Raw genomic sequence first — 27,636 nt, 5'->3', positions numbered from 1 at the left:
CGGTAAATCTTTGTCTAGTAAATCTCTCACCCGAATTGCGATATTTCAGAAAATATTTGAGAAAATATTTAAGAAAAAAAGATTCGCGACTCACCGGCCAATGCACAGCAGCGGAATTGATAGTACAGTAATAATCTGTAACAAATAAATATACAAATTTAATGTAGAGATGCTGAAAATATATTTTACCGTTAAAAAAAAATGTGTACAATTTTCTAAGTATTAATTTATTAATTAAAAAGTTAAAAATAAAATTATTCGCTGTCTAAACGTAAAAGCTATTATAATGGAGAGGAAAAATGATTCTTACCTTGGGCTTGTTCCGCCGAGGCAAAATGATCGTCTCCGAAGCAAGATGACCGTCTCCGAGGCAAGATGATCGTTTCCGAGGCAAGATGATCGTCTCTGAGACAAGATGACCGTCTCCGAGACATCCTCCTCCTCCTCTCAGATCTGTCTCAGGACGTCAGGTCGGATGAGCCGAATCCTCCTTCAGCACACAACCGACACACGGCACAGAACACTCGCGAAATCAAGACAATTTAATATACGGTACTCGCGAACAAACGACGATGCGGCCGCGGTTCATTTGTTCATTGTAGGCGCGAATACGATCGTACACTGAATAGCGAATATGGCGTTAACCGTGACGACGGTGGCTAGTGTACGTACCCTTGAGGTAGTGTGCGTCGAATCTCACACGAAGAGAACGCTTGATGTACCACGGAAAGCCGGCCGCTGAGGACTGAGGAGGAACGCCACCACCACTACCTCCCTCGTCCTCGGCGGCCAAGGGAGGGGATGAAGACGGAGACTCACATACACCAGCCGCCGTCGTCGCAAAGAATGCTATATCTGCTTTCCAGGGTACACGGTCTATACCCGCGGTAATATTCAACGACACTCACGTTGCCTATCAACGAGAAGCCGACCTTGAACACGAAAGAGCCCTTACCGCAACGAATAATTTGATTGTAAAGCAACACGTCCGTTCCGTACGAGATATACCGTCGATCTGCGTATGAGCACAAGCACGGACTTGTCGAAATCCGTTGAAACAATTGAAGAGCAAAAGTGAGGCGCGTAACCGTTCGTAACGCAGGAATGCCACACGACACGACAGTGACCACTGTGTCCTCGAGTAAATGTTGTTGATAGCACTGCGGACACGGTACCTCGAATCGAACTCGAATCGAACTCGAATCGAACACGAATTTGTAGTGATATGAACCGCGTGTATGCGTAGAATGTATATGCATAGGTCACTCTCCGTGGTCTTGTGTTTTGCGATTACATATGTAGACTTGTGGTAAAGCCTGGCGGTCAGTCTTTTTCGGATTTGTGCGTTTTGTTTTTTTTTTCTTCCCCCCCCCTGCAAAGTTAAATAATTGCAAAAGATCAGCCGCACAACTCGTGTGTGATATTATACTAACTGCGAGCGCTGCGAGGTAAGTTCTCTCGAAACACGCGCGATTCTCGATGCAGGTAGGTCTGCAGATCGTGAGCGTACCCACGCCACCCACGGCCACGGAGCTTATGTCATTCGAATTCTCGTACAGCTTCACCCTCCTGGAGCGTGCTGGAGCGCGAAATATCTTGATAGATCGAGCTCTGTGATCCCAATTCGTTTAGAAGCGTTCAATGTGAATTTGACACCTAGGATGGCAGGGGTATTCGACATTGAATTGCACGATGGTGATGCAGCAAATCAAGACGAGTCGGATGACGACGTGATCGAGAATAGGGAGGTAGAGTACATGCTCTCGATAAGATATGATTTATACTAACAGCAGCAACAGCTTAATTAAATATCCTATTTGTTTCAGGAGGAATATAATCATGTTGCAACTGTAAGCGGTATATTAGAGTAAGCATTTTAAATGTCCCTTATTTTAAATTAACTTTCTATTTCATTTGTCATTTGTTTAAGACTGGAAATGTTGCATTATTATTTTAGATCAGAAAATTTGGAGAGAGTTCAGTTGTCTGAACAGAATGTGAATCCAGGTCAAGAGAAGGCTGGCCCTCAAGACTTTGAATTATGTAAGATTTTAGGAGAAGGTGGTTATGGAAAGGTCTTCCAAGTTAGGAAGGTCACTGGGAAGGATAAAGGTAGTATCTTTGCTATGAAAGTATTACGTAAGGCAACTATTATACGAAATCAGAAAGATACTGCTCACACCAAAGCTGAGAGAAATATCTTGGAGGCTGTAAAACATCCGTTTATAGTAAACCTCATGTATGCTTTTCAAACTGGTGGGAAATTATATCTGATTTTGGAATATTTATGCGGTGGAGAACTTTTCACTTATCTTGATAGAGAAGGTATCTTCTTAGAGGACACAGCTTGCTTTTATCTGTCAGAAATTATCCTGGCTTTGCAACATCTTCATAATCAGGGAATTATATACAGAGACTTAAAACCAGAGAACATTTTGCTAGATGCCGAAGGTCATGTCAAGTTAACAGATTTTGGTCTTTGCAAAGAACATATACAAGAGGGCACAGTGACTCATACATTTTGTGGAACAATAGAATACATGGCTCCAGAGATTCTAACTAGAAATGGTCACGGGAAAGCTGTGGATTGGTGGAGTTTAGGTGCTTTGATGTTTGACATGCTTACAGGGATGCCGCCATTCACTGGTGATGATAGAAGAAAAACCATTGAAAAAATTTTACGCGGAAAATTGAGTCTTCCACAATATCTAACACCAGATGCTCGAGATCTTATTCGGAAACTCCTAAAGAGGCAAGTTGCTCAGAGACTGGGTTCTGGACCAGAGGATGCCGAGCAAATTAAAAATCACAATTTCTTTAAACACATTAATTGGCAAGATGTAATTGCCCGGAAGTTAGACCCTCCATTTAAACCATCTCTGAAGAGCGCCGACGATACGTCGCAATTCGATGAACAGTTTACAGCAACTATACCGGTTGATTCACCGGTTGAGAGTACTCTCAGTGAATCTGCGAACATGATATTTCAAGGTTTTACGTACGTAGCACCGAGCGTTCTGGAAGAGATGTACGCACAGCCAAAAGTCGTGAATGCTAGAAGCCCACGAAGGGGACTGTTGAATAACACGGGTTTCGGTGCAACGGCGAGTCTACATGGTTTTTCTTCACCTAGAACGATGGAGGTTCATTTGCGCCCATCGTTAGATCTTAATCAACATCACAGACAACATATGATGGGACCTAACAGTGGAATAGAGGACACTGAAATGGTTGATCTTGCACAGCTACCAAATCTTTTATAGTGCCGCGATTCGTTGCGCGCAAATTAATAGCTTTTTGATGCAACCTAGGAAACAAAAGGAACATAGCCCAATAAACATGTTCGTTCGCCGAATCCTTTTTTTCACATTTGTGTGTGACGACGAACAGAAATATATTTAGCAAATTCAACATTATATATAGCGAAAAGTAAACACAATAAGTTTGGTCGGCTTTCTTGACATCGATTGCATCCGCAACTTTTTTTTTTTTTTAGAGTTCTAGCGATTTCAAAACGGCCAAACATTCCTTTGCAATACAAAAGAGCGAATAATGTATATCTTCGCTATGTAAATACGTGCGGATATTGAAAGCAAGTACATTCTTAATGAAACATTTACGAGCAGAATGCAGTTCAAATCTTCAAATTATATGTATCGCAATAGTAACACAAATATCGCAATCATATCGCTGAAATCATTGAAATACAGTCAACTTTCATTAAACTATTTCGGACAGTATATTATAGTATTATTTGTTTTGTCTTTCGGAAGTCGCTCCGTGCGAGATAAAACAAATACTTATATAATTAACACCGTGACAAATTATTTAGAAAAGTTATTTTTCTTGCTTCAAAATCATCATACGATCGAATTATTTTGTTTTTAGATCGTAGCAATTTTTTTCTACAATAGTTTTTTTATTTTTAATGTTTTGAAAAATTACGATTAATTCACTTTAAAGTAAAACCCTGTGAATATTTCATTTTGGATAAATACATACGAATTAGAATAATTTTTTAAACTGGAGAATTTCGTTTTCCATAAAATAGTTGTTGAAATATACACATAAGAAATGCGCTCTGTCTTTAACTTTGATTCTCATAAAAATAATATTACATTCCCGTATTTTGGATTTGCAAATTGCGTAAGATGCCACATTGGGAATTAAATGCAAATAAAAACGAGTAGATGTCTTATTTTATCATTAATACTTAATATAATGGATTATATTAAATGTATCGTTTATTAAACTACATTTATATAAGAAATTTCTCTTTTGATAGACTTTGAAAGTAAAACAAAAATTTTCCGTTATATTATTATAAATATAAGAAAGTCAGTCCTAGGTTCTATTTAGCGCAACAATACGTTGCATTTTAAGAAATGGCATTTCTCTAATAGAATTAATATGATTGCTATTTAGTATTTAAAAAATGAAATGTTTCAATTATATAATGAATGTATTATCTTCTTAACTATATGTATGTATGTGTATATAAACTTATACACATATAACATATATTTTATATATATAAGATTCGAGTCTTGTTATTGAATAGGGTGTTTACCAGTTAGCGATATAAATCGACACAATGTAACACTGAATATTTTCATTCTTGTTGTTGCCAAATGTTAAACGAGGATAAAATAATTTATTGTGCCAGCTATTACTTCCTGGGAAACACTCGTAATCAAATAATGGGTTAATTGTATATATAAATGCCAATTCGATTACTTCCCAAGATTATAGTATTGTTTTACATTGAAAGTGTAATCCATTTGCAAGAGAAATAATCACACAGATTTCAAGTACCCAAGTGTTCAAAGTTGTCTAACGTGGCTAGTATTATTTGAGTGAAATATACATCGTGTATAAAAAATGTATATGCAAGAACGGATTGTTACTAGCCGTGTTAGAAACATAATAGAGTGAGAGAACTTACATTATCTGTGACTTATTTGAATAATGCATACCGTACAAAAAATAAAAAATCTGAGTAATATTTGTAATATACATATATATATATACATATATATACGTACATTGCCAATGATCCCATGTATCATCTTTGCGAAAGAAATATACATTGCACTATATATATATATATATATATATATATATGTATAGTTTTATGTGTATGTATACATACGTTACATATATTTGTATATATGCATGTATGTATATGCACACACAAAACTATAAAAATACCAATAATATATTAACGTGCTTCATTGATTTGTAATAAAGTGCATGCTATTATAATAAAACTTATATACAGCAAATTAATGTTTGTATTACAAATTGTTATTAGAAATATTTTATTGTCATTGAATAAATTACTGTAATTGATTCAAGTTATTATGTTAATACGTACATATTGTTGATGTATATTGTTATTCCATGTACATATCCGCGCCAACTTTTAAAAAAGCCTTAAAAAGATACAATATAAAATTAAATTACAAAATGTAATTTCAAGTAAAACAGCGTTTTTTTTAATTAATTTCATTAGTAATACATATTTTATACAAGTGCTTAAATAATTACTAATGATGCTTATGTCTTTTATTGTGTCTTGAACTGTCTTTATTCTTATTTTCGTCTTTAACTTTTCTTTTTTTACTATAACGATCTTTATCATGTTTAGCATTGCCGTTTATTTCCTTATGAGCGTACTTGTACTTGTGTTTATGATCATTTTGTTTTTTTTTATGTTTGTGAGTTTTGTGAGTATGTTTCTCTTTAAAATCAGATTTTTTCTTTTTATTTTTCTTCTTGGAATGGGAATCTTGCGAGTCATTGCTGCTACTGCTGCTGCTAAAACTGCTACTGCTATCACTATCACTATAGCTACTACTACTACTGCTCTTCTTTTTTAATTTTCTTTTTTCTTTTTTACGATTCTTTTTCTCTAATAGCTGTAATTTTCTGCAATTATAAAAATAATTATTTTACTTAATTATAACAAACTCTTATATTTTTTATGAATAATATAAAGAGGTATGTTGCAATGCATAATTAAATTAACTTACAATAATAATTTCTTTTTTTCCTTCTTTGACAAAGATTTTAGAAAAGACAATTCAGACTGCTCTTCGTCTTCCGATACCATAAGATGTTCATGATCGGGAACCCGTAGATGTTGTTGAGCTTCTAACGCAGATCTATAATTAAAAAAACAAAAACAATAAAGATTAAAGTTTATTTCTACAAATAATTTATTTTTTAATTAGCATTATTTACTTAACAAAACCTGTTTAATATTTTATCTATGTATATAAAATACATATGTAATAAAAGAGAAAATAACGCATATATTTACTTTTTTAAAGCCAAACCGTCTTCTCGCATTTGTTGCACAAGTGTCATAGTATCAGGAGCAGATGGAGTTTGCGAATTATTATTTGCCATTACAACACTCATTGCTTGACTATACAAGGGACATTCCTTATCTAAAAATAATGTATCATTAATATTTGTTTTTTATTAAATATGTTTGCTATGTTATTTTATAAATTAGACAAATACCTGTATTTATATGTCCCCATTTGTGACATTTAATACATCGTACATTCCTCACTTGTATACCAAAGGGTTGATCTCGAATTTCACTATCTCCTTTACAATAGCTTTCTCTTGGTGCATTATACTTCCTCTGCCACTCAAATTTGTACTCAGGCTCGTTATCTTCCTTTTCTCTTTCTTTTTTTGCACCAGGAGGTGGCTCATACATAAAATTTACACTGAGCTTATCCTTACTCTCTTTGCTCAGTAGTGCCCTATAAGAAATTTTACATTAAAAATAAAACTGCACTTGCTTTATAAAAAATAAATAATTCAAAAATTTAAATACATTTTTTTACCTAATAATATATTTGTAGAATATTAAATTTTCTTAGTGACAATATTGTCAAAATAATAAAAGTTAAATATGAAAATACTAAAGAATTTTAAAGAAACCTAACAGTTTAGCAGCATATTACGTTAAAAAAAAAAAAAAAAAAAAAAAAAAACAACTGCTAGTTACACTACATTCCAAACTTACGTACTTATTATTATGAAGATCTTGCTCCTTTTCATATTGCATTCGCAGCTCTTCCTGCTTTTTTTTGTAAGCTTCCGCCTGCTGTTCTGCCATCCATACCTAAAATAAAATATGCATGTAATACAACACTGCGAGCTTTCTTTCTTTTTTTTTTTATTTTTTAATATACAAGAGAATTTCGTTTTTAAATAAAATATTAAGAAATTTCTTTTGGTATTGTTGAGGTTAGGTCACACATTCATACTCGTTTCAAATTATCTCGCGACGCCGGGTGGAAGAACTTCTTGCACATGTAATTGTTAAATCCCTTTCCCATTTTTATAAATTGATCTTTGCAACAGATAGACGCTAATTTTACAAGAATAAAAATAAAGAAACAGCGCAACAAAATATTCCAATTGTAAACCTGGTCACCATCGTCCATCGACTATTATGGATTATAGAGTGTGTAAACTTTTTCTCGAGTTACGATACTCGCGAGCACTCTTCATAGGCACAGCCAATCACGTTACCTGATTTTTTCAATTTGCCTTCGTATTCGCGATAACGCCACGTTTCGGTTGAAACAGGACTTAAGATTCCAATGCAGCCAATAGCACAATGACGTTTCCACACGGTTTTTGACAGGTTTAAAAAGATAGATTATTGGACCGTGGGTGCTTGTAGAATTGTAATGTTCTTCTCAAATTATTTTTGTGACGCCAATATTTCCACAACGACGGTACAAACACGTAAAGTATATTTATAACAACACTTCATCATATTTTTATCGGGTTTCTTTTTAAATTAGAGAAACGATAGTACGTAATATAACCTGTCAAACTGAGGCTACGTTTATCGTAATAAATATTAAAATGTATTTTAATTTTATACTTTGTATATGTTTGTACAGCTGTAAAATGAAAATAAAACCACAGCATAGGTCCTGTATTGATTAAGGAGGCACAAAAAGAAATGAATTCTACATAACTTGAAGTTTATTAGCGCAACTGGAGCACCTATTACGAAAAAAAAATTATAAGTTGAACGAAGACACATTTTCCAAAGCAATGAAGATCAATGAAAAAAATATGGTAGCATTTGCGACATCTGCAACACCTGTGGACCGCGAAGGATGGTTAAATAAACGTGGAGAAATCAATCGCGGATATCAGAAACGATGGTTCGTTCTTAAAGGAAATATATTGTTTTATTTCGATCGTCGTGGTGACAAGGAGCCAGTAGGCATGATTGTACTTGAGGGCTGCACGATTGAACTAGCAGAAGATGAGGAACAATTTGGCTTCAAAATAGTTTTTCATGGACCAAATAATAGAAGTTATGTTTTAGCAGCAGAATCCCAGGTAAAAACATTTATGTATTTATAATATTGTACCTGTATTTATGTTTAAAATATTAAACAAAAATTAATAACATTTAGGAATCAATGGAACAATGGATGAAAGCATTGGCATGTGCTAGTTATGATTACATGAAACTTATGGTGACAGAATTACAGCGTCAGTTGGATGCTGTAGAAGAAGAGACATCAACCACTCCAATTCAACAATCTCCTAAAGCTCCTCCAAGACAACGACATAATCCGTTTAATAAACCAGACTCTCATCATCGGTCTCAAAGTGTCAGATCAGCACCTGGAAGAACAGAAAATGTACCTCGAACTAGAATAACGTTTCGTGAGCTCCATACGGCATATGGGAGGCGAATTTTAGCAGATTTAAATGCATGGAGACACGCAAAAAAAAATGCAGAAACACCTTTAATAACTTTATAATTTTCGCATATTGTATATAGATAATATTGAACAAAGTACGCTTTAATATTGTACAATCTATAAGAATTATTAACTTTAGAAATTAGCAATTATTACATATTAATAAAGAAATAATGGATAAAAAATAATATATGCTACATTGAATCAATGTATATGTATGTACATGTGTATGCTTGTATCTATTTGCATAAATGTACATGTACAAATGTCAAATTTATTTAATTAAATAAAAACAGATTTTTTTTCTAAAATGTAATTTTCTCGTAATATTCTGTAGAAAATATATCCGAATAATTTTAATTTCTTGATAATATATAATTGCCAATTAAATGCTGAAATGTGATAGATATAAGAGATAATTGTGATAGAAAAAACATTAGCCACACATATATAAACCTGATACCTTTACTTGTAGAAACGGGCTAATGTCGAACCGATAAAATCGAAAAAAAATTATAATTAGAATAATCGAAGAATTAAATCGATGGAGCTATATGTTATTTGGGACACCTTTATATATATTTATATATATCCTGTTATGTTACAAGTTTTATATTATATGCACATATATAAAATTTAAAAGCTATTTGTACAATTTAAACAACAAATATAAATTTACAACGTATGTAGTGCTTCAATTATCAATATCGCAATAAATAAATTACTGTAATTACCTAATATCGTCAGACATTTAAATTATTTGAATTTAAATACACTCTTTTTTCTCGCGTCTCCAGGAAGATGTCTGGTACCTAATAAAAGACGAGCCTTATCTTCTTCCTGCGGTGTAGATTCCTCGGGCGGGCCTCTTGGCTTTATTTGCAATTTTTGTTTAATCGCTTGGCTCAATATTACACGTCTGGAATCGCTCTTCATGGCTAGAAGCAGATCGAGCCATGTCCATGTCACATTGTGATATTCTAACGTCGGTATAACCAGGGCAAAATCACGTACATCCTCAAGGTTCTTTTCCTTATTTCCCTGTAAAGAGATTATCGAATCTTAAAAAATAATTTACGAATAAAATGATGGATGCGCCATTTAATTATTTTTCTCTACTTATAAAACATTACCTTGTATGATACGCGAACAGGTACTTCCGGAATCTTAATATATATGAATAATTTATTTTTATCCGCTCTTTCTTTCATTTTCTCTACATCGTCTCTTCTTTCAATAGGCACATAAAATGATGAATCACGTTGTGGCGCCGGAGTCTCTTCTATGCCTTCCGGATCTCTTTCAGGAAAACAAAACTTAAGCATAGTATTAAAGAATTTCTTCGTCAAACCTAAAATAAGAATTACAATTAACGATTTACATATAATGTAATTAGAGCGAGGTTTCATATTCAACGTAAATTAATGCATTAACGTACCTATTGTAAGAGGTACTACATTGATTTCGAAATGTTCTTTTACAGAAATTCCTGCCACTGGGGCTTTTTCTCTGCAGAAAACTCGAAGAGCTCTTTGCCGATCCACGGGCATGTTGCTTTGCAGTTCAGTAGGTACAAGTACTTCTGTATAAATCTGATTCGGCAATAAATTTGTCATCCGAACGTATCCCAGCTCTAGCAGATGTTCCACCGAATCATCGGTCTTGCTAGTTTTCGTATAAAGAAAATTCGTTAGAATAAGATCGGCAATACCTAATTGACCGTCTGCATCCGTCAATCTCCATTGTGCGTGTTTAAAGCAAATCTCAGCGACCCTAGCAACCGCGGCCGGCTTGTCTTTTAACGTAGTTGACGCGGCCGCTGGCGCAGTAGTTTCCTTGTAACAACTAAGCATAACGTCTAATTCTTCCGCCTTGGCGCTAAGTTGTTCCTTGCATTCAAACACGCTTGCTTCTAAACGTTCCATCTCGGTTAATAATTCTGGACTAGATTCATCGGCTAACGCTTTCTGCACTAAATACGTTTCGCGTTCCAGCCGTCTCAGTTTCGCCACTAAGCCGCGCACCGTGTTTTGTAATTGCTGTATCGGTCTCTTTTGATCCTCGACGGAATGCAATTGCAGTTGAAATCTCATTCTTTGCAGCCTTTCCGAGGCTTCCTTTCGTCTCGGTTCCACATATAGCAGCAAGTTATTAACTATGTCCAAAATCATCGCGTATTGCAACGAATTAGTGCACACATCCAGATCATGGTGCATCAAAGTAAACGCGTCAGCCGCAGTTAGATCTTTTCTTTCCCACGGGCTGACCTCTTCTCCTGGCGGAATCGGCACTTGATCCACCGAGCCGACATCTAAAGTTTGACCATAACCGACGTAGAAAAATTCGCATTTGCACCGAGACACTATACGTTGCAATTGGTGCTGAGGACCACCACCGCCTCCGACTGTTTGGCTGACGACTCCGCCAACGCTCTGACCAGATCCCACCAGAGCCGGAACGTCCGGCAGGCCAGCTATAATAGTAGAATCTTTCTCCTGAAACGTGACCGTATTATATATCGCTCGTGCATTCACAGATATTCATATTTTAGCACCGTACCTGTATGTTATCCAACGTCAGCCACATGATATTATCATCGATATTATCGTCGATATTCGCGCTTACAGTAGCATAATACTGCATACATTCTAACGAGCCAACCCAAGTCGTTTTCGGTACGAGAGATCGCTCTTTCCAAACCGGATGATGAACTCTTTGTAGTATTTCCGCTTTGGCCGCCGAGAGAATCACGTAGCCGCGAGTTTCGATACCTTTCAACAGCACTTGGCTGTTTACTAAAGCGACTAAAAAAAATAAACACCTGTCTATGAAATTTTTGCTTCTAAACTTATCGAATTTTAAATCGAAATTTAAACATATCGAATTTTTAATTAAAATTTAAATCGAAATTTAAACATATAGAATTTTAAATCAAATTTTAAATCAAATTTTAAATCAAAATTTAAACATACGAATTTTAAATTAAAATTTAAATCAAAATTTAAACATATAGAATTTTAAATCAAATTTTAAATCGAAATTTAAACATATTAAATATGAAGTACATGTACAATTATTATTTTGCTTTATATCAATTGCTATTTCTTGACTTTTAAAGATAAAGTAATTATAAATTTATGAGAAACGTTACGTACTTAGCCAGTTCTTGTGCAAGACGTCGTCCTGGTGACACGCCGCTAGTCCACGTAATTGTTGTCCTCTAGTTTGAACTGATAAATCATCGCTGAAAGCCACGGGTTTGTTTGCGGCTTCTGCTATTAGTCGTTGCAGCATTCCCGCAGCTTCGCCTTGCTGCGGTTTTACGGAGGATGATGGCGTTACGACCTGTGTGGAGGTACCTTGTTGGTCGACTACGGCAGTCGGTCTAGTGGGACGATTTTTGTGTGGATTGAGCGTCGAGTTATTGTCCCTGTGGAAACCCTTGAGCGCAGCGGTCGACAGATTTTTTTTTAGTTGCTGAGTCTTGATGAAGGAGTCGAAGAGAGCGAAGGCGACGTCGCGATTGGTTTTGGTCCAAGCACCGCGTAGATCATGCACGACCAGTCGATGAATCGGCGTGTCGCCGCTTACTCCAGCGACCATCGCCTCTCTACCGTAACTGACTCGCGCTACACTCAAACAGTAACATTTTTCAACTGGTTGACGTAACGATGCGCTTTCCACCTCATCTTCCTGCAGAGCGCTTTTCAACCAAATTTCGGCATCGCTTAGCTCACAGTTCATATATATAATTGACCATTCTGCACGTGGTCGATGGATTAGCCCATCGTCAATCGGATGCAACGCGAGATTATGTTCTGAGCTGCAAGCGACTCGACCGCCGGTCACTTCAAAGCCTCGTTGCATGGCAAATGACATCCAATAATTAACGTGAAAGCGATGGAAGGCCAAAGTTAGCCGGACTTTTCTGTAGTGCCTGCTGAGTTGTTTCTTTCTCGGCCGAATGTTTTTAAATAATGGGCCTTTTCTGGTCGGTCTCGTCGCCCCAGATAAAATTAATTTAAGATTCTCAAACCATCGCAACGTGCTACCGTAAAGCAGGGCCGTTGGTGCGCTGGTTAACGTAGGCGAGCCAGTTGGCTTAGTTTCCAATGCAAGGCTGACGTTTAAATTTTGAGAACGAAACGCCCTAAACGAGTCATGCTCTTGATTGCTAGAGTATTCAGGTAATCGATCTGGAGCGCAAGGTATAGCAGCGTGATGATCCCGCGGATCACCTAAACATACCCACGCTAATTTGACACTCAATCTGACGTTGGGCAAATGCAGCAGCCGACAATCGTCGTATTTACTAGCAGTACGCACGTATACGTCGAGATCGCCTTTAATAATAATCTTTCCCTGCGTCCAGTCGAGTTCCAGTCCGGTCCACGTGAGCTCCATCTCTTCCGTGGTGTTATAAGGATCCAGGGAGCCATGCAACAGCACCGTTAGCTGTTTTACGCAAAGTGTTAATCTGCCATGAAGAGCCAGACGCATTTTATCCCAGAACGGCAACGGCGGACTTGGATCTCTCGATGGATGTAGAATTTTTTCAAAACTGAGATTACACTGCGCTATCACTGGCTCCCAGCATGGACCGAACGCATATCTGAATTTATCGACATCCCAATTGAGATCGTGATAATACTTTAGAGATGTCATTCCTCTCTCTACTACTATATCTTCCCATGGGGCGCCAATTTCAATTCTCACAGTTCTTTTTGCCCTGGGTGGTGCCAAAGCTTCTGCTCCAGCTAATCTACCCCAGACGTTCAAATTCTCCACCAGGAGCAGTGGTTGTGGAAAATCGCGAAGTTGAAGCTTCCACTCGGCGCATTTCAGACTGATTCCGCGTACCCACAAAGTATTAAATTCTAGACCGTCCTCGGGCCATGGAGTTTCCGAGTCCATCTCTCTAAGTGCTCTCACCGCTTTTTCCGTACCATTTATAGACGGATCGGCTAAAGCCAATATCTCCAAGTCTAACATGGTCCATGCAAACAATCGAGTTCTTGCGGGACCCGCTCGCTGCATCTGCTTCCATCTCTGAACGTAGATCTCCGCATTTTTCTTATTTAAACTAGCGTATAATTCCTCGACTTTTCCTTGCGGTAGTAGTAAATGCGCGCGACAAAGCTCCTGCACTTTGGCATCTAACATTGCCTGCCGTTTCAAACTTTCCTTGTACTCGTCTTCGAGTAGCTCATAATTGTCACGTAGACGTACCTCGAACGGATCATCGCTTACTTCGAACGTCCATTCCTTGATTTTTATGATTAAATCGCAGGGAAGAGATTCTCGTTTAGATATCCTCGAGGAATGGATTTCCTTTAACCATTTCCTGATACTAAGCAATTCATTTTGTATCGCATTTGTAAATTGATGTTCATACGGGAAACAAATTTTAATCGAGTCGATGTTAAGCGCCCAGCATTCGTTCCAATCCAGCAAAAAACCTTCGTTACTTTGTCTCTCTACTCGCACTTCCGCATTATCGGATACTCTAATCAATTCAAAACCTTCGATCATAATTACATCAGCCATATCTAAAGTAACTCGAACGTAATTAAGTCTCCATTCGCCCTGCGACCAACGTAACTGATCAGATGTTAGTATTAAGAAATGTTTGGTGGAAATATCTATAGAAACGGTAATTCCTCCTGTGGCTAGCAAATCCAAAACTCGTTTCTTTTTTTGCACTTCTAAAAATAAAACAAATGTGACTATTTCATATTATAAATGGTTATTTATTAAAAAATATTGACCGACAGTTAATTAATAATTAATGATATTATATAATTAATAAAACAATTCTTTTATTACCTTCGATACGGGCTGCGCTCATTTCTTTTTTTATGATAGATCTAAAATTTTCAGATTCCACCCAGAATTGCAATAGACGAAGATGTAAATTCGGACTCCATGATAAATTAGTACCGTCGAGACTAACGTTCACGGCATCAGACATAATTGCAGTTTTGCACTTTCGTATTGCTAAAAATGGATGCGTCAAAGATTGCGCGTGTTGGCACATAATCGGCTCGTTCTTATTAAGTGTTATCGCACTCATTCCCTCTGCTACGCCTACAAATCGCTTTGCGTTTTGTTCCACAGTAGCTACGTCCAAGCGCATCATTATAGATACTAAAACAGCGTAATGTGAGAAAAAATATCTCGGTAGCATTATTATTAGATTATTATTAGATACTTACACTCATTTTCCGCGATAAAGAATAGATTGCAGTTTGTTACTTTAAGATTTAATTGAATAGAATTTCGTGATATCGCGTTCTTCTTTTTTATCATTGGTTGACGACACTTTTTGTAGCACCTGCAATATATATTTTTTCGTCAGTATTATGTTTTTTGTTTCAAATATATTCATAAATAATTTTTTTAAATTACTTATAAGCTTGCTCGATGAATTTTGCGAGCTCTAAACTCCATTCCGTTATAAGAGCGTCGATTGCGATTCCTATAGCATTGCTGCGACTTGTTGCTAGTAATACTCCAATGGATAATGGGGTACCCCATTGATGAGAAGTTTCAGAGATGTTGCTATTGGCACCATTTAATGCGCAATATAACGATTCCACAACTAATTCTGTATTTAAATTTTTGGATTTGTCTATTACAGAAAACGTATCGTATTAATTAATAAATATTAATTTAAGAGTAAAATACAAGAAAGAAAAAGAGAGAAAAAGAGAGAGAAGTGAGGAGAAAAAAAAGTATAACTCACCTGTAAACGAGTTTAAAGCAAATTTCATATGTGCAACACCACAAGATGCCTCCTGCACATCTGGTAATTTTATATTTAAAGAAGAATCATACAGTTCGGCATTTAATGTTACCTCAAAGTTCGGTAATCTGTCTTTCAACGATATGGTACTAACGGGCTTCGAAATATCATTTTCATTATTGTAGAGCAACAATTCCCAATCCTTGTGATCATACAATATCGAAAGATTATTCACTTGTGTGTCAATGCATAAAACGTTCTCTTCCATCTGTACAAAATTGAGCATAAGCAAAACACGAAAAAAAAATTATTTATTCTTTCTATTTGTGCTTCACACAAATGCATTCTTAACAGGTTTCCAATTAAAATACCTTTGTATCGATCGACAGCGAAAGCAGCGTTAAAATAGGAAGTTTTCCACGAACGCATAGACCATCCAGGCCTACAGTAAAATTTAATCGCGTCTTATTAGCTTCAAACTTTGCATGAACTTGAAGACTTTTTAAAGTACCCTCTAAGCCTACCATACTACTATCTTCTCTACCAGCTATTATTAATGAATTACCGACTTTCAATGTAAAATCCTACAAATATAAATATAGTAAAGATAGCAAAAATAATTACACAAATGTTGATTATTTATAACTAAAAAAATACTCACTTTTGGTAAAATAGGTGCAATCCTAGCCATTAAATTATTGGAAGAGTTGCTGTGTATATTACTGCATGTAGAAGCTGTAGTACTTGGTGAACTTCTATCTCTCAGAAACTGAATGAGACCTGTACCACCAGAACCTTCAGTTTGCGTCACTCCAATACATAATGTCTATAAATCAGATCCCACTTGATTCCTTTCGAAAATAGTCAGATTTGTTTACCAAAAATCTATTTATTACCATAAGGTTACTACCATAATGTAGATTTTATTTATAATTTTAAGCAATAATTATTAATACGCTATATACTTTTTTACATTAATATTAAATTCGCCAATACAACACAACAAATTTTTAATAATGTACCTCAACTGAAAGTTCTCCCTGAGCTTTAAATGTAGCTTCTACTGTTCCAGCAAATGTTATTTGAGAAAGACACGCGTCTGATGCATGTCGTAATAATTTCATAGTGCCACCAACAATAGAAGCAGATGCTAATAATGTGCGTGCACCATGTACAATACTGCCATCCAAGCTCAGGCTCTCTGCATTTCCATTTGCCAACCAACCATTGCCAAGAGCCAGTAGATTTATATTTTCTACATGTACAGCTGTAAACTAAAATAAATTGTTAATAGATCCATCAATAAATATGTAGTCCCTTAATAAGTTTTGCAATTTGTTGATAAATATCACAACTTAAAATTTTAGCTTTCCACTTTTGTGCATATACCTGGACACATTTTATTATAATTGGAGGTATTTTCTTGTTCCTAAAATCTAACAATTCATTGGACTGATTTATTTTACATGCTGGATCAGTTGGGACATCCTTATTTATTCTGACATCCCTCATAACCACAGCTAATAGTTTTGCTACATCACTACTAAGTAAACTACTACGTATGCTTATTTCTTCAATTTGCTGAAATTAAATATGATTTTTATTGTATTGAATTGGGTATTATTTAATTAATTTATACTTACCAGGGTAAAACCATTTTTAGTTATATTGACATCACGAAAAATAAAATAAGGTACAGATATGTGGCCTACTCTCAAATGAATTTTATATCGACGTTTTACTATCCAGGCTAAAAGTCTTGGTACCACCCTGTTGAATAGACAATTGCAACATTATTATCGTTTTATTCTAAGCGCACAGTTATTTTCATATAAATTTGAGTTGCACTTACCGGGTAAAAAAACAGTAAAGAATTAAAAAGATTATACAGAATGCAAATAATCCAGTCATGTTTTAAATATATAATTAAAAACAAATTGTTCCGTAATTAAAAATGTTCAACTTTCTAAAGGATGTAGTTGAAAATAGCTTTCAAGGGTTTCTAATGTCAAGGACAATCTTGACATAAAGTAATCTAACTGATGATCATCCACGATCATCTGAGCAGAATTTCACGATAGAGAAAGATATATATCCCCAACCAGAGAGCCCACCTCGGAATCGCGGCTTCCACGCGTACAAATACAGAGGCTCGTCCGTGTGAAGCCAGCGCTTCGGCTGCCGTCGGATAGAAGAAAAGGCCAGAGTCTGGCCTTCTATCCGACGGCAGCCGAAGCGCTGGCTTCACACGGACGAGCCTATGTATTTGTACGCGTGGAAGCCGCGATTCCGAGTTGGGCTCTCTGTCTTCAACCGTAACCTCTTTTTTTAGTCTATCCACTCTAAGTAATTTATCCTCTTCTGACGATGCTACTGCTAAGAGCTATCACAAAGAGGTTTCGTCTTTTGTGAGGTTATGATTCTGTTCATTTTTGTCTATTTTCAATACAATATAAAATAATTTTAATATTTGCTTTTCACTTTTTTTCTTATTAAAATTGATTGGCTTCATTGATGAAAATAAAAAAAACACCGAAGTAATCTCCTCTAATATTACTCTATTACCTTAATGTGTAAAATTAATGTTTGTTAAATATTTATTTATATTTAATTATTCATGTTTATTTGATCTATTTAAAAACTGTGTACATTTTAAATGTAACGGTAGGAATTCTCTTTTTTTAATATATATTTAATTCCATACCTTTTTAAATTTTGTCATTAATTGTGACTACATTATACACACAATATTTTTAACGATACAAATGATCAGCATGGATGTTACTAGCAATTTCAGATTCCCACTTATCTCCATTATTCAAAAGCTTTTCTTTGTTGTACAGCATTTCCTCGTGAGTTTCAGTTGAAAACTCAAAGTTGGGACCCTACAGTGAATGTAATTTATTCATTAATATGCACCATTATATAAAATTTTTTCCTTATTTATCATTTTCTTTTTTTTGTTAATAACATAATAATACCTCAACAATAGCGTCCACTGGACAAGCTTCTTGACAAAAACCACAATAGATACATTTAGACATATCAATGTCATATCTTGTAGTTCGTCGAGAACCATCTGACCTTTCTTCTGCTTCAATTGTAATGGCTTGAGCAGGACATATTGCCTCACATAGTTTACAAGCAATACACCTTTCTTCTCCTGAAGGATACCTAAAAAATTTGCAAAAAAATTTAACATTTATAAATATTGTATGTTTGAAACAATCTATTATGAATATATACACATACAAACCTCCTTAGTGCATGTTCTCCTCTAAACCTTGGACTTAAAGGTCCTTTTTCAAAAGGATAATTTATTGTTGCTGGTTCTCTAAATATCTGAGACACAATGACTCCTAATCCTCGAAACAATTCTTGCAGAAACAGATGTGTAGTTGCAGATTCCATAATATCTGTCCAATTCTGATCTTTTTCCTCTCTCACATAATAATATTTGTTTCGACTTAGACATATGCTTATACCTTTTGGGGCAACTCTAAGAAAACTTGGAGCTAAAATATTCATAATTTTCGAGATTATTATTGTAATTAATTGTGAGACAATGAATAAACGATCTAACAAAAAAGAGCAACAAAAATAATCAAATAAAGAATTGCATGGGAATTATAATTAATATATGAGAAACCTTTAAATTTAAGTTATTGCTACAAATTTAATATTTTAATTAATGCAATAAAAAAGCACAGCGTCGTGATAATACGAAGGTAAAGAGAAAACGAAAAGAGAGAAAGAAGGAGAGCGGGAGAAAGAAGCAATTAAAACGTCGCAGAAATAATGAATGTCGTACCGACGTTTCTCGTGCGGAGAAGTATTTGCAGCGGTCCCATTTTTACTGCCTTATAATTCCTTTTAAATTACAAGATTCATTCACGTTAACTTATAAATAATATCTCTTTAAAGATGTTTGAGAATCAAGTCAATTGGTAAACTACGTATACTACTCCAGCTGATTCCGGTAGCACGTCACAGCCATTATGCCATGATGTAACATTAACGATAGTGGCGTCGTGCTTTGGGATTTCTCGGAACTTAAAAAAAAATTTCAATTTACCGCCGACATTTTTCCAACTAGACGTTTGTGAGAAGTCCTTGTCAGATGGCGCGCATAGACAAATACACATTCGCACCCTCATATCTATCTCAAACGAGAAAGACCATCAACGAGGAGGCGAAAAGTGACACTTGTCTCGGACTTGTATTTCCAGAAAGAGATCGCTCGAAAGAAACTCGCCAAATTTTAACCGGCGGTCCGTGCCACAATTAAACAGTCTCATGCAATTATTAAGTTGTGGAGCAAGCCTTTTAAGCTTAAAGTGCTGTGCGTTGCTTTGAGGAAAACTAACGGGCTGTCATTCACTTGGTGAATTACCCTGTATTCTTTATTTACGTGCGATTTGTGTGAATAATCGCAATTAAATCACGGACGATCGCTCAAATGCAGTGATATAGCCAATATTTTTCGAAGGGTGACTTTATTACATTCGTAGATTTTCGTAAATGTAAGATGAACAAATCTTCCAAGTTATTAAAAATGGTCATGGTGAGATGACGTGCTGCGATATTTAATCAGTCAACGTACACAGACAACTAGTTCGATACTAAGAAACTCGGTTGAGAGGAATAATATCGGATTTCGAGTAAAAGACACAGTTATATCTGGAGAGAATGGACATACTCAGCAACTAAATACAAAGCTTACATACATAGTGTTAAACTTGTATTATATTGGCACAAAGGTATTGTCAATTATCTTATTATTTATCCTTATATATATGCTTATGAATACAATTATATTATTGATTGTTTACCCAACAAAGAAGTTTGTTATAAAAAGTAAATATGTCAAAAGTGAAAGTACATGCATGTATTTGTTAGATTGATGCAATTTATTTAAAATTTCTTAAGTTGCAAAAATAATTATATTAATATGTTATTTTTGATTAAATTTGTTATTTATTTATTTATTTATTTGTATTGTTATTATTAATATATGATATAAATAGATTAAAAGAATTTTGTGTTTTATTAATAAATATTAAATTTATAGTAACAAGTTAAATGTATATTACTTTTTTTAAGCTGTTAAAATTTTCTATCTTCTTAAATTTACAGCTTGTTCTATCTAGCCTATAGGCATACATAGGTAGATTAATAAGATTGCATATTTGTTTACTAGATTAGAACATTAATAGCCAACTTTAGCTCTGTGGATTACAAAGATGTTTTCATCAGGCCTTAACTGCAATCTCTCCTTTCCCAGCTGTCTGGGTTACCCACAAGATAGTGAAGAATTAATTCCAAAAATGGCACGTGAGCCAATTATTCTTAATGTTTATGATATGGTAAGTTGTTACGTATAATGTATCACAAATAAAATTTGTATTTCAAATTATTGTTATATATATACAATGTCTACTGTAGATTGATAAATTTAATTGCTAGCCACTATTTTGTAAAAGCAATACATATTTGTAAAATAATAATATCCAATTAATTTATGTTATAGTATTGGATAAATGAATATACTACACCTATTGGTCTTGGAGTATTTCATTCTGGAGTAGAAATATATGGGACAGGTATGCATTACATTCTATAAATGAAATATAAACAGTTTAAAATTTCATATAACTATACTTCTGTTAAAGAATATGCTTATGGTGGTCATGCTCAACCAAAAAGTGGCATTTTTGAAATTACCCCAAGAGTGGCAGAAGAATTAGGTGAACAGTTTAGATATAGGTAAATTTTAGATTTTTTTCTTTGATATAAGTGAACCATATAGTTTTTTGAGGCTTATAAAATAATGTAATCTCCATGCTTTATAGACAATCCGTTCATATTGGATATACCGATTTCACGGAAGAAGATGTTGCAAGAATTATTGCGGAATTAGGTAAAGACTTTAGAGGAGACCGTTATCATTTAATGAATAAAAATTGTAATCACTTCAGCAGCCAGTTTACATTGGTACGTTAATTTCAGTAATGATATCGGCGAACAAATTATATAAAATATATAAAAAATATTAATGTTTATTTATTATAGATTCTTTGTGGACAAGAAATACCTGGTTGGGTAAATCGTCTGGCATATTTCAGTTCGTGCGTACCGTTTCTTCAACGTTGCTTGCCAAAAGAATGGTTAACGCCTGACGCTTTACAACACTCTCTAAGTCAAATTAGTCATCACGAAAGTACACCACCATCGGATACTTCATTGTAACGTTTGGCTAACACTGTTGAAATGCACGGTCTAAAATGCCGTAGAAGTTATACCTTTTAGATAATTAAAGATTATGAAAAAAGAAAAAAAAATTAATTAGGACTGACTATATTGCCAAGATTTTGGAATAACCTGAGAAACTAAACCGTCAAGACAAGGTACAAATTTGATATTGTACACTTGAATGCGACTGTTGACAATTAATACCGAAAAAATTGCCTTTGCTGCAGCACGTTGTTTCCTAAGACAGCGGTCCACAAGATCGCATGTGTTCTTTGTTGAATAATACAGCCGAGATATAATAGTTACATAATGAATAGTTAATTACGTATAAATTTAAATTGTAACGAGCAAGAACAATTATTTGCCGGTAAAAAAGAAACTTGTTACATTAACAAGATGTACATTGAAACTTAATTTAATTTTTATAAAGAGTTATTTTTTATGCTTGTAAAATTGTAAACTTATGTTTTTAATTATAATGCATGAACATCAGACAGATAAATATATATGTTACTTATATATGTATATCTATATATAAGTAAGACATATTGCATGCAAAATGGTTTTAATATTTAACGACCTGCTTTCTATAATTATTAGACGAACACACACGCACATAACCGTACTTACACAAATAAAGTTTAAACAATTCTATACTCGTATTAAAATTTATTATTTTTAATCAGCTAATATTCTATACAAATTTGATCTTAGCTTTTGCTTTTTTTTGTTATCACTTAGTTTATTGCTCTAGATCGATTATACACGCGTAACATTTCTATTCTATATATGTAAATCGAATCATTAAAATACTGCTGCTGGGTAAAGATTGAAGAACTAATTAAAAATTAAGAAATTTGTTTTTCTTGATGAATTAATAAATAGAGGCTCGAATATAGTTAATATAAGATATACGAACAAATGAGTAAGTATAGTAAAAGCTAATTTAAATGTATTTTTTGTCAGAAAAAAATAAATAAATTTCTAATTTTAGTTTACATAAAATGTGCCATACTAAACGAGTTAAATAATGACAATATACGTAGAAAATTTTTTTTTTAATTACTTGGAATTTATTTTTTAAAAACAAAAGTAAAAAAGTAAAATGCTGACATTTTAAATTATTAAAATCCATCTTACACCTTTTGTTTAATTAAAAATTATTAATTAATTATGTTTTTAATTTCAAACTTAATTTAATATTGAGAATAGTATACATAATGTTAAATGATGAATTGCACTTATAATAAATTTATATTAAAATAATTTCGTTTTTTTTTTTTAAACAAGGTTCTAGATTTTTTACAATTTATTCATTTATTCTAAATTATTAACAAGATAAGATATTTAGGTGGATTATTTAAATATCAATAATTTGATATACGATTTTGTTTTGTAACATAACTTGGTTAAATTATGATGCTCAAAGCAAAAAGTTGGGTAAACTTTTTCACGTATGAAATAATTTATAATTAAACGCGTGTATACACACAAACACACATGCACACAGACATTTACAAGATTAATTATGATTGCTACAATAAATGGAAAGAAATTTTTTCCCTTTTAAAATTTATGTATTAATTCTGCATTGTAAACATATATTTGTAATACTTAAGTAAAAGATACGTATTTGTAATAATGCATTTAATATAATATAAAGATGCCGAAATCAAATTGGGGCTACATTGATGCATTATTTGCACAAATTTTTGCTTAGTCTATGAATAATCTGATTAGAATGTTTGAAATTTTCTATTTCTTATTATTATTGAGGTATGTATAATAATGCCGAAAGTAGCACTAATTTGTGATTTCACATAAAATAAACATTTTATTTTAAAAATAGAGCACACACGCGTGCAAAGTGTGCACATTTAATATATACACTATTTGCTGTTTAATTATTTACGATCTAAATTAACAGTAATTCAATGTTGAGTGTTCTTCCAACAATCTCTTTTTACTAATTTTTTAAATAATGCAAGAAAATTATAAAGAAGAGATAATATCTCTTAATTTTAATTACATTAATGTTTAGATTTATTTTGCTTAAAGTCAAATTTTTGTAGTAATTCTAATACATTATCATATAAAAGAGTTTTTACCTCAATTGCCCACAGGAAATCGACGTGATTGAAAAGTTTATATGGAACTTTCTTAGTGACAACATTTGGCAAGCGTTTGTCAAGTTCCAATATATTCTGAAAATCAAAATAAGAAAACTTAGAAATGAGTAAATAAATAGTAGAAGATAGATAAATTATTCAATTTATAAAAATTAATTTTTTTAAGTATATTGCAGTGCATTCAATTAGATTCTTTCATATTGTTAATAATTACATAAACCACTTTGTCATGTTTGTGTAAAAATTTACTTTTATTTGTAAAAACAAATTAAGCAATAAAAAGCTGAACAGATACTATTACCTTTTCTGTTACAATCATGTCATTTTCCGAGTAAAATATATTTATTGGAGCGGAAATCTTTTTGACATCATAACTTGGAGGTGTTTTCTGTTTGTATCGCCTATAATTTTCAGCTATTCCAAAATCATAATGTCGAAAATCCTCTGCAACAATTAATATAAATTGTACATCTATAAATATACATGTCTGCAATATAAATTTATCTTAAAAAAAAAAAAAAAAAAAGACATTAAATGATTATATCGTATGTATACAATTATATAAATTAATTTAGATCTCTCAACGTTATCGAAAGTAACATGAGAAATGTTTTATTCATATGTTATTGTATTAACAATATCAAAATATTTTATGAAGAAAAATACCCACTTGCAAGCACATTTTGGTAATAATGTTCGAACGCTTGTACAGAACTACCGGCTGGAACATAGGATAATATATCTGGCAGGGTTGTCTACAACAGAAATAATTTATACAAATAAAAAGTCATAAAGTGTAATAAAAAAAAAAAATTAAAATAAAGAGCTAGGTAGTTAAATTTATCAAAATAAATTTATATAATTATAAAACATTTGAAAATCGCATAATCCAATAAAGAATATTTAGCCACATTATAAACACTCTGTATTACATTAAAATTGTTTTATGTGTTACGTATAACACTTACAATGTTAAGTTGTGGTGGATCAGAACCGACAATTAAAAACAATATAGCAATGCAAATAACTTGTGTTACTGCTTTATCATTACATAACGTTCTTGCTGTTGTAACCGTCGCTAAAGATTGTGGAAAAAAATCGTATATCTCACGTTCTCGTAGAACTTCCTGGAACGTACAAAAACAAACACTAACGTAGTACTTATTAGCTTATAATAGCTAACAATTTTAGCACCTTAAGGCTCTTAATAATACGTCGCTAAACATCGGATGTTACGGTCAAAAGAATAAGCGGGAAATTAAATATTAAAAGCTCTTGCGTGGTATTATTAAACAATCTAAAGTGTTTTTTTTTGTTTTTTAAATCTAAATATATTTTTACGTGATAATGGCATGCAAGAATTTTGGATGTGGAAATTCTTTTTTCTGATGTTGCATGTTATATGTTATATGTTACGACTGCGGAGAGTTTATTTCAGAGTCTTAATGAGATCGTTTCATCTTGTGTTGAAACGTTCCTATTTACAATAAAAAGTTGCAGATGATGGGACGTACCTTCACAAATGGAAGAATATTAATAAAATCGTTAAATGACGGTGATACGTTCATCCAAAAAGCAGCCGGTGCCAAAAGAATGGCCATTTTTATCTTCGTATTGTATTCTGGTTTTGATGACAGAAGAGTTAATATAGAAGTACATCCCATTGAGTGACCGATATAATATAAATCTTTTTGCTTTGTATAATTAAAAATATAATCAAACATGGCCGGTAAATCTTTTGTTCCAACCTCGTGAAAACTAAAAAATAAGAATTACAATTATATATATGATTTTACAAGACATATAATATGTTTCTGCCTTTTCCCATCATCTTATAATATAAAACATATAATAAAACATGCAATTTAATACAATTTACAGTAAATATTCTACATTTACAAAGGGAAAGAAAAGATTCGTAATTTAGCTAACAAAATTTCAGTAATACTATGCAAACTTTAATGTTTTACCTTTAAGCGATAGATTAAAACTCGGTTTCAACTCTAACATTACTTCAAAATGAGTTTTAATAATGATATTTATACCTATACTGCCAAAATTTGGGATCATATATCGTCATATTTGTATGCGATCTGCAGTAATTGTTTCCTCTCATATTCCCAACCCATACATCATAGCCTTGATCTGCCAATAAAAATGCTGTAATATAAAATAATAATAAATTATTTCAAATTTTATTTAATTTTACTTTAAATTCAATTAATTTATATATAATTAATATCTTATTGTAATTCACTTTAAAAAATTAATGTTTGGAAAAACCTTTATTCTTAACAGTATAAAACTTTATATTAAAAAATATTAAGTATTATTGTTTTATTATACATATAAATTTACATAAAAAAAGATTTGACTAAATTTTAAGAAGAATACAAAAACATCAAGATATTAATATTAATAATTTTTAAATGATTAAATTTAAAAGTAAAATTTTTTTTTTACAAAAACATTAAATAAAAATTGGAGAAAGTACTTTAAATTAATTCGCATATTGCATTATCATATATTACATACCAAGGTCTTTATTAGGACCGTATAGTACCCAGGATTCGGACGAAGCCAAAATGCCATGTAGAAGAAAAATAATTTCTTTCTTTTTTTGGTTGTCTGACAATGGACTTCGAGGTATTCTGTGTATTATTAAATTGTAACCATCTTCTGTTGTAACACTATGTTCTTCAGCGGGATAATGATGTCGTTCTACTAGACCAATCTACATAAAAGATTGTCATTCAGATAAAAAGTAAATTAAATTAAGATTAAAATTAATATACATTGATAAAAATGGAAATAAAACTATTAAATTGTGCATTAATTGATAGTTACTACAAATGTAATAACAAAATTAATTAAATTTGCAAAATACACTTATTAAAAACAATTTCTTACTCACGAAATCTAATACTTTGGCGGTGTTCATTCTTTCGGCTTGATTCATTTTTCTTACTTTTATCAAACCTGGGTCCTTGGGAAAGACAAAATCTAAGATGGCTTTTGAAAAAAATGATGTAGTTTGTGATCGTTTTTCTGCGAACGTCATAACGATTAATAGCGCAAATAACACAAATTTCATTTTTAATACTATATAACTTATTTAAAATTTATAATTAAAAAGTAGATTATAAGAAGAGTCTTAATTATCAGCAGCTTAACTTTAATTTTTGTAATATGCTCCTGTGCGATCTGTAATAAGAATAAGATGCAATTAATTTAACACAATAGATAAAAAAAAATTTAACAGAACTTTTTGTGCTACACGTGTAACATAAATATCAAAATATATATTTGTTAAAATTTTAATTAAATATTATGCAATTTAAAAAATAAAACAGAAGAAACATTTTTAACCGCGTAGAACAAAGAATTTATACTTTAGTTACACCAAAAATTTACATACTTATCACAACTCAAGTATATTCCACAAAGATAAAAAGGTATACGCTTAGTATAAGAGATAATCTAATACTACAAAGAATCGCCAGTTGCGTTCCTTGAAATATATATAGTCAGTAACGCGTGCAGTGATGAATCTCGAGATTTTTGTCTTTGTGTATAGTATTTTCTAATCTCTTTATTTTATCAATTAAACAAAAAAAAATAATAATAATACATATATTTATTTAAATTATAAAGTTTTAAAAAATCTCTTTTTCTTTGCTTTCTTCTTTTTTCCTTTTTTTCTAATATAAAATAAAGTAAAATTTTTTTAATTAGTGATATTTTTTAA

The 27,636-nt window shown here is 32.9% G+C and overlaps 7 protein-coding genes and 1 long non-coding RNA gene across 13 annotated transcripts in view; 3 read left to right on the top strand and 5 right to left on the bottom strand.

The window, feature by feature from the left end:
- The window catches only part of LOC139102566 (uncharacterized), a 68,070-nt gene extending 66,708 nt beyond the window's left edge, over positions 1-1,362 (bottom strand). For both annotated transcript variants that reach the window (XR_011545726.1, XR_011545725.1), the window contains exons 1-2: positions 311-1,362; positions 95-135 (exon numbers count right to left, since the gene is read on the bottom strand). This is a non-coding gene — a long non-coding RNA (uncharacterized lncRNA). The remainder of the gene's footprint in view (positions 1-94; positions 136-310) is intronic.
- On the top strand, positions 1,280-3,705 carry LOC139102562 (ribosomal protein S6 kinase beta-1). The gene is made up of 4 exons (XM_070656557.1): positions 1,280-1,448; positions 1,560-1,748; positions 1,827-1,867; positions 1,958-3,705. The coding sequence occupies exons 2-4, from the start codon at positions 1,662-1,664 to the stop codon at positions 3,261-3,263; spliced, it is 1,434 nt and encodes a 477-aa protein (XP_070512658.1). The 5' UTR covers positions 1,280-1,448; positions 1,560-1,661; the 3' UTR covers positions 3,264-3,705.
- A 1,577-nt stretch (positions 3,706-5,282) lies between these two features.
- Positions 5,283-7,484, bottom strand: LOC139102563 (corepressor interacting with RBPJ 1). The gene is made up of 6 exons (XM_070656558.1): positions 7,293-7,484; positions 7,053-7,147; positions 6,532-6,782; positions 6,326-6,455; positions 6,036-6,167; positions 5,283-5,931 (listed from the first exon to the last, which is right to left on the bottom strand). Exons 1-6 carry the CDS (start codon positions 7,470-7,472, stop codon positions 5,550-5,552), a joined length of 1,170 nt encoding a protein of 389 aa, XP_070512659.1. The 5' UTR covers positions 7,473-7,484; the 3' UTR covers positions 5,283-5,549.
- A 152-nt stretch (positions 7,485-7,636) lies between these two features.
- LOC139102564 (sesquipedalian-1) lies at positions 7,637-9,073 on the top strand. Of its 4 annotated transcripts, none has more exons than XM_070656561.1 (3): positions 7,637-7,769; positions 7,941-8,391; positions 8,469-9,073. In XM_070656561.1, the coding sequence occupies exons 2-3, from the start codon at positions 8,098-8,100 to the stop codon at positions 8,820-8,822; spliced, it is 648 nt and encodes a 215-aa protein (XP_070512662.1). In that variant the 5' UTR covers positions 7,637-7,769; positions 7,941-8,097; the 3' UTR covers positions 8,823-9,073. The 4 variants fall into 4 exon arrangements, with proteins under 4 accessions (XP_070512662.1, XP_070512660.1, XP_070512663.1 ...); XM_070656559.1 differs by having other exon boundaries at positions 7,646-7,779; XM_070656562.1 differs by having other exon boundaries at positions 7,661-7,784.
- Positions 9,074-9,319: 246 nt separating this feature from the next.
- On the bottom strand, positions 9,320-17,668 carry Hob (bridge-like lipid transfer protein family member hobbit). The gene is made up of 15 exons (XM_070656531.1): positions 17,360-17,668; positions 17,151-17,277; positions 16,897-17,088; positions 16,530-16,781; positions 16,169-16,333; positions 15,879-16,091; positions 15,508-15,775; positions 15,171-15,393; positions 14,978-15,096; positions 14,589-14,909; positions 11,918-14,467; positions 11,322-11,566; positions 10,201-11,257; positions 9,896-10,113; positions 9,320-9,803 (listed from the first exon to the last, which is right to left on the bottom strand). The coding sequence occupies exons 1-15, from the start codon at positions 17,416-17,418 to the stop codon at positions 9,519-9,521; spliced, it is 6,294 nt and encodes a 2,097-aa protein (XP_070512632.1). The 5' UTR covers positions 17,419-17,668; the 3' UTR covers positions 9,320-9,518.
- A 435-nt stretch (positions 17,669-18,103) lies between these two features.
- Nd-23 (NADH dehydrogenase (ubiquinone) 23 kDa subunit) lies at positions 18,104-19,522 on the bottom strand. The gene is made up of 4 exons (XM_070657349.1): positions 19,319-19,522; positions 18,764-19,022; positions 18,489-18,681; positions 18,104-18,392 (listed from the first exon to the last, which is right to left on the bottom strand). Exons 1-4 carry the CDS (start codon positions 19,356-19,358, stop codon positions 18,261-18,263), a joined length of 624 nt encoding a protein of 207 aa, XP_070513450.1. The 5' UTR covers positions 19,359-19,522; the 3' UTR covers positions 18,104-18,260.
- Positions 19,523-19,643: 121 nt separating this feature from the next.
- Positions 19,644-24,182, top strand: LOC139103023 (deubiquitinase DESI2). Its single transcript, XM_070657350.1, has 6 exons — positions 19,644-20,267; positions 20,708-20,873; positions 21,038-21,110; positions 21,180-21,273; positions 21,360-21,501; positions 21,580-24,182. Exons 2-6 carry the CDS (start codon positions 20,751-20,753, stop codon positions 21,754-21,756), a joined length of 609 nt encoding a protein of 202 aa, XP_070513451.1. The 5' UTR covers positions 19,644-20,267; positions 20,708-20,750; the 3' UTR covers positions 21,757-24,182.
- Positions 23,790-27,626, bottom strand: LOC139103021 (lipase 3-like). Of its 2 annotated transcripts, XM_070657347.1 has the most exons (10): positions 27,307-27,626; positions 27,063-27,092; positions 26,803-26,936; positions 26,424-26,622; positions 25,934-26,048; positions 25,403-25,646; positions 24,857-25,015; positions 24,559-24,643; positions 24,190-24,332; positions 23,790-23,963 (listed from the first exon to the last, which is right to left on the bottom strand). In XM_070657347.1, exons 3-10 carry the CDS (start codon positions 26,845-26,847, stop codon positions 23,790-23,792), a joined length of 1,164 nt encoding a protein of 387 aa, XP_070513448.1. In that variant the 5' UTR covers positions 26,848-26,936; positions 27,063-27,092; positions 27,307-27,626. The 2 variants fall into 2 exon arrangements, with proteins under 2 accessions (XP_070513448.1, XP_070513447.1); XM_070657346.1 differs by having other exon boundaries at positions 26,803-27,092.
- Positions 27,627-27,636: the final 10 nt, after the last annotated feature.

The sequence above is a fragment of the Cardiocondyla obscurior genome, linkage group LG05 (genome assembly GCF_019399895.1).
Source record: "Cardiocondyla obscurior isolate alpha-2009 linkage group LG05, Cobs3.1, whole genome shotgun sequence".
Taxonomy (NCBI): Eukaryota; Metazoa; Arthropoda; class Insecta; order Hymenoptera; family Formicidae; genus Cardiocondyla; species Cardiocondyla obscurior.
The sequence above is the reverse complement of the archived record's forward strand: the minus strand, read 5'-3'. Positions and strand labels throughout refer to the sequence as shown.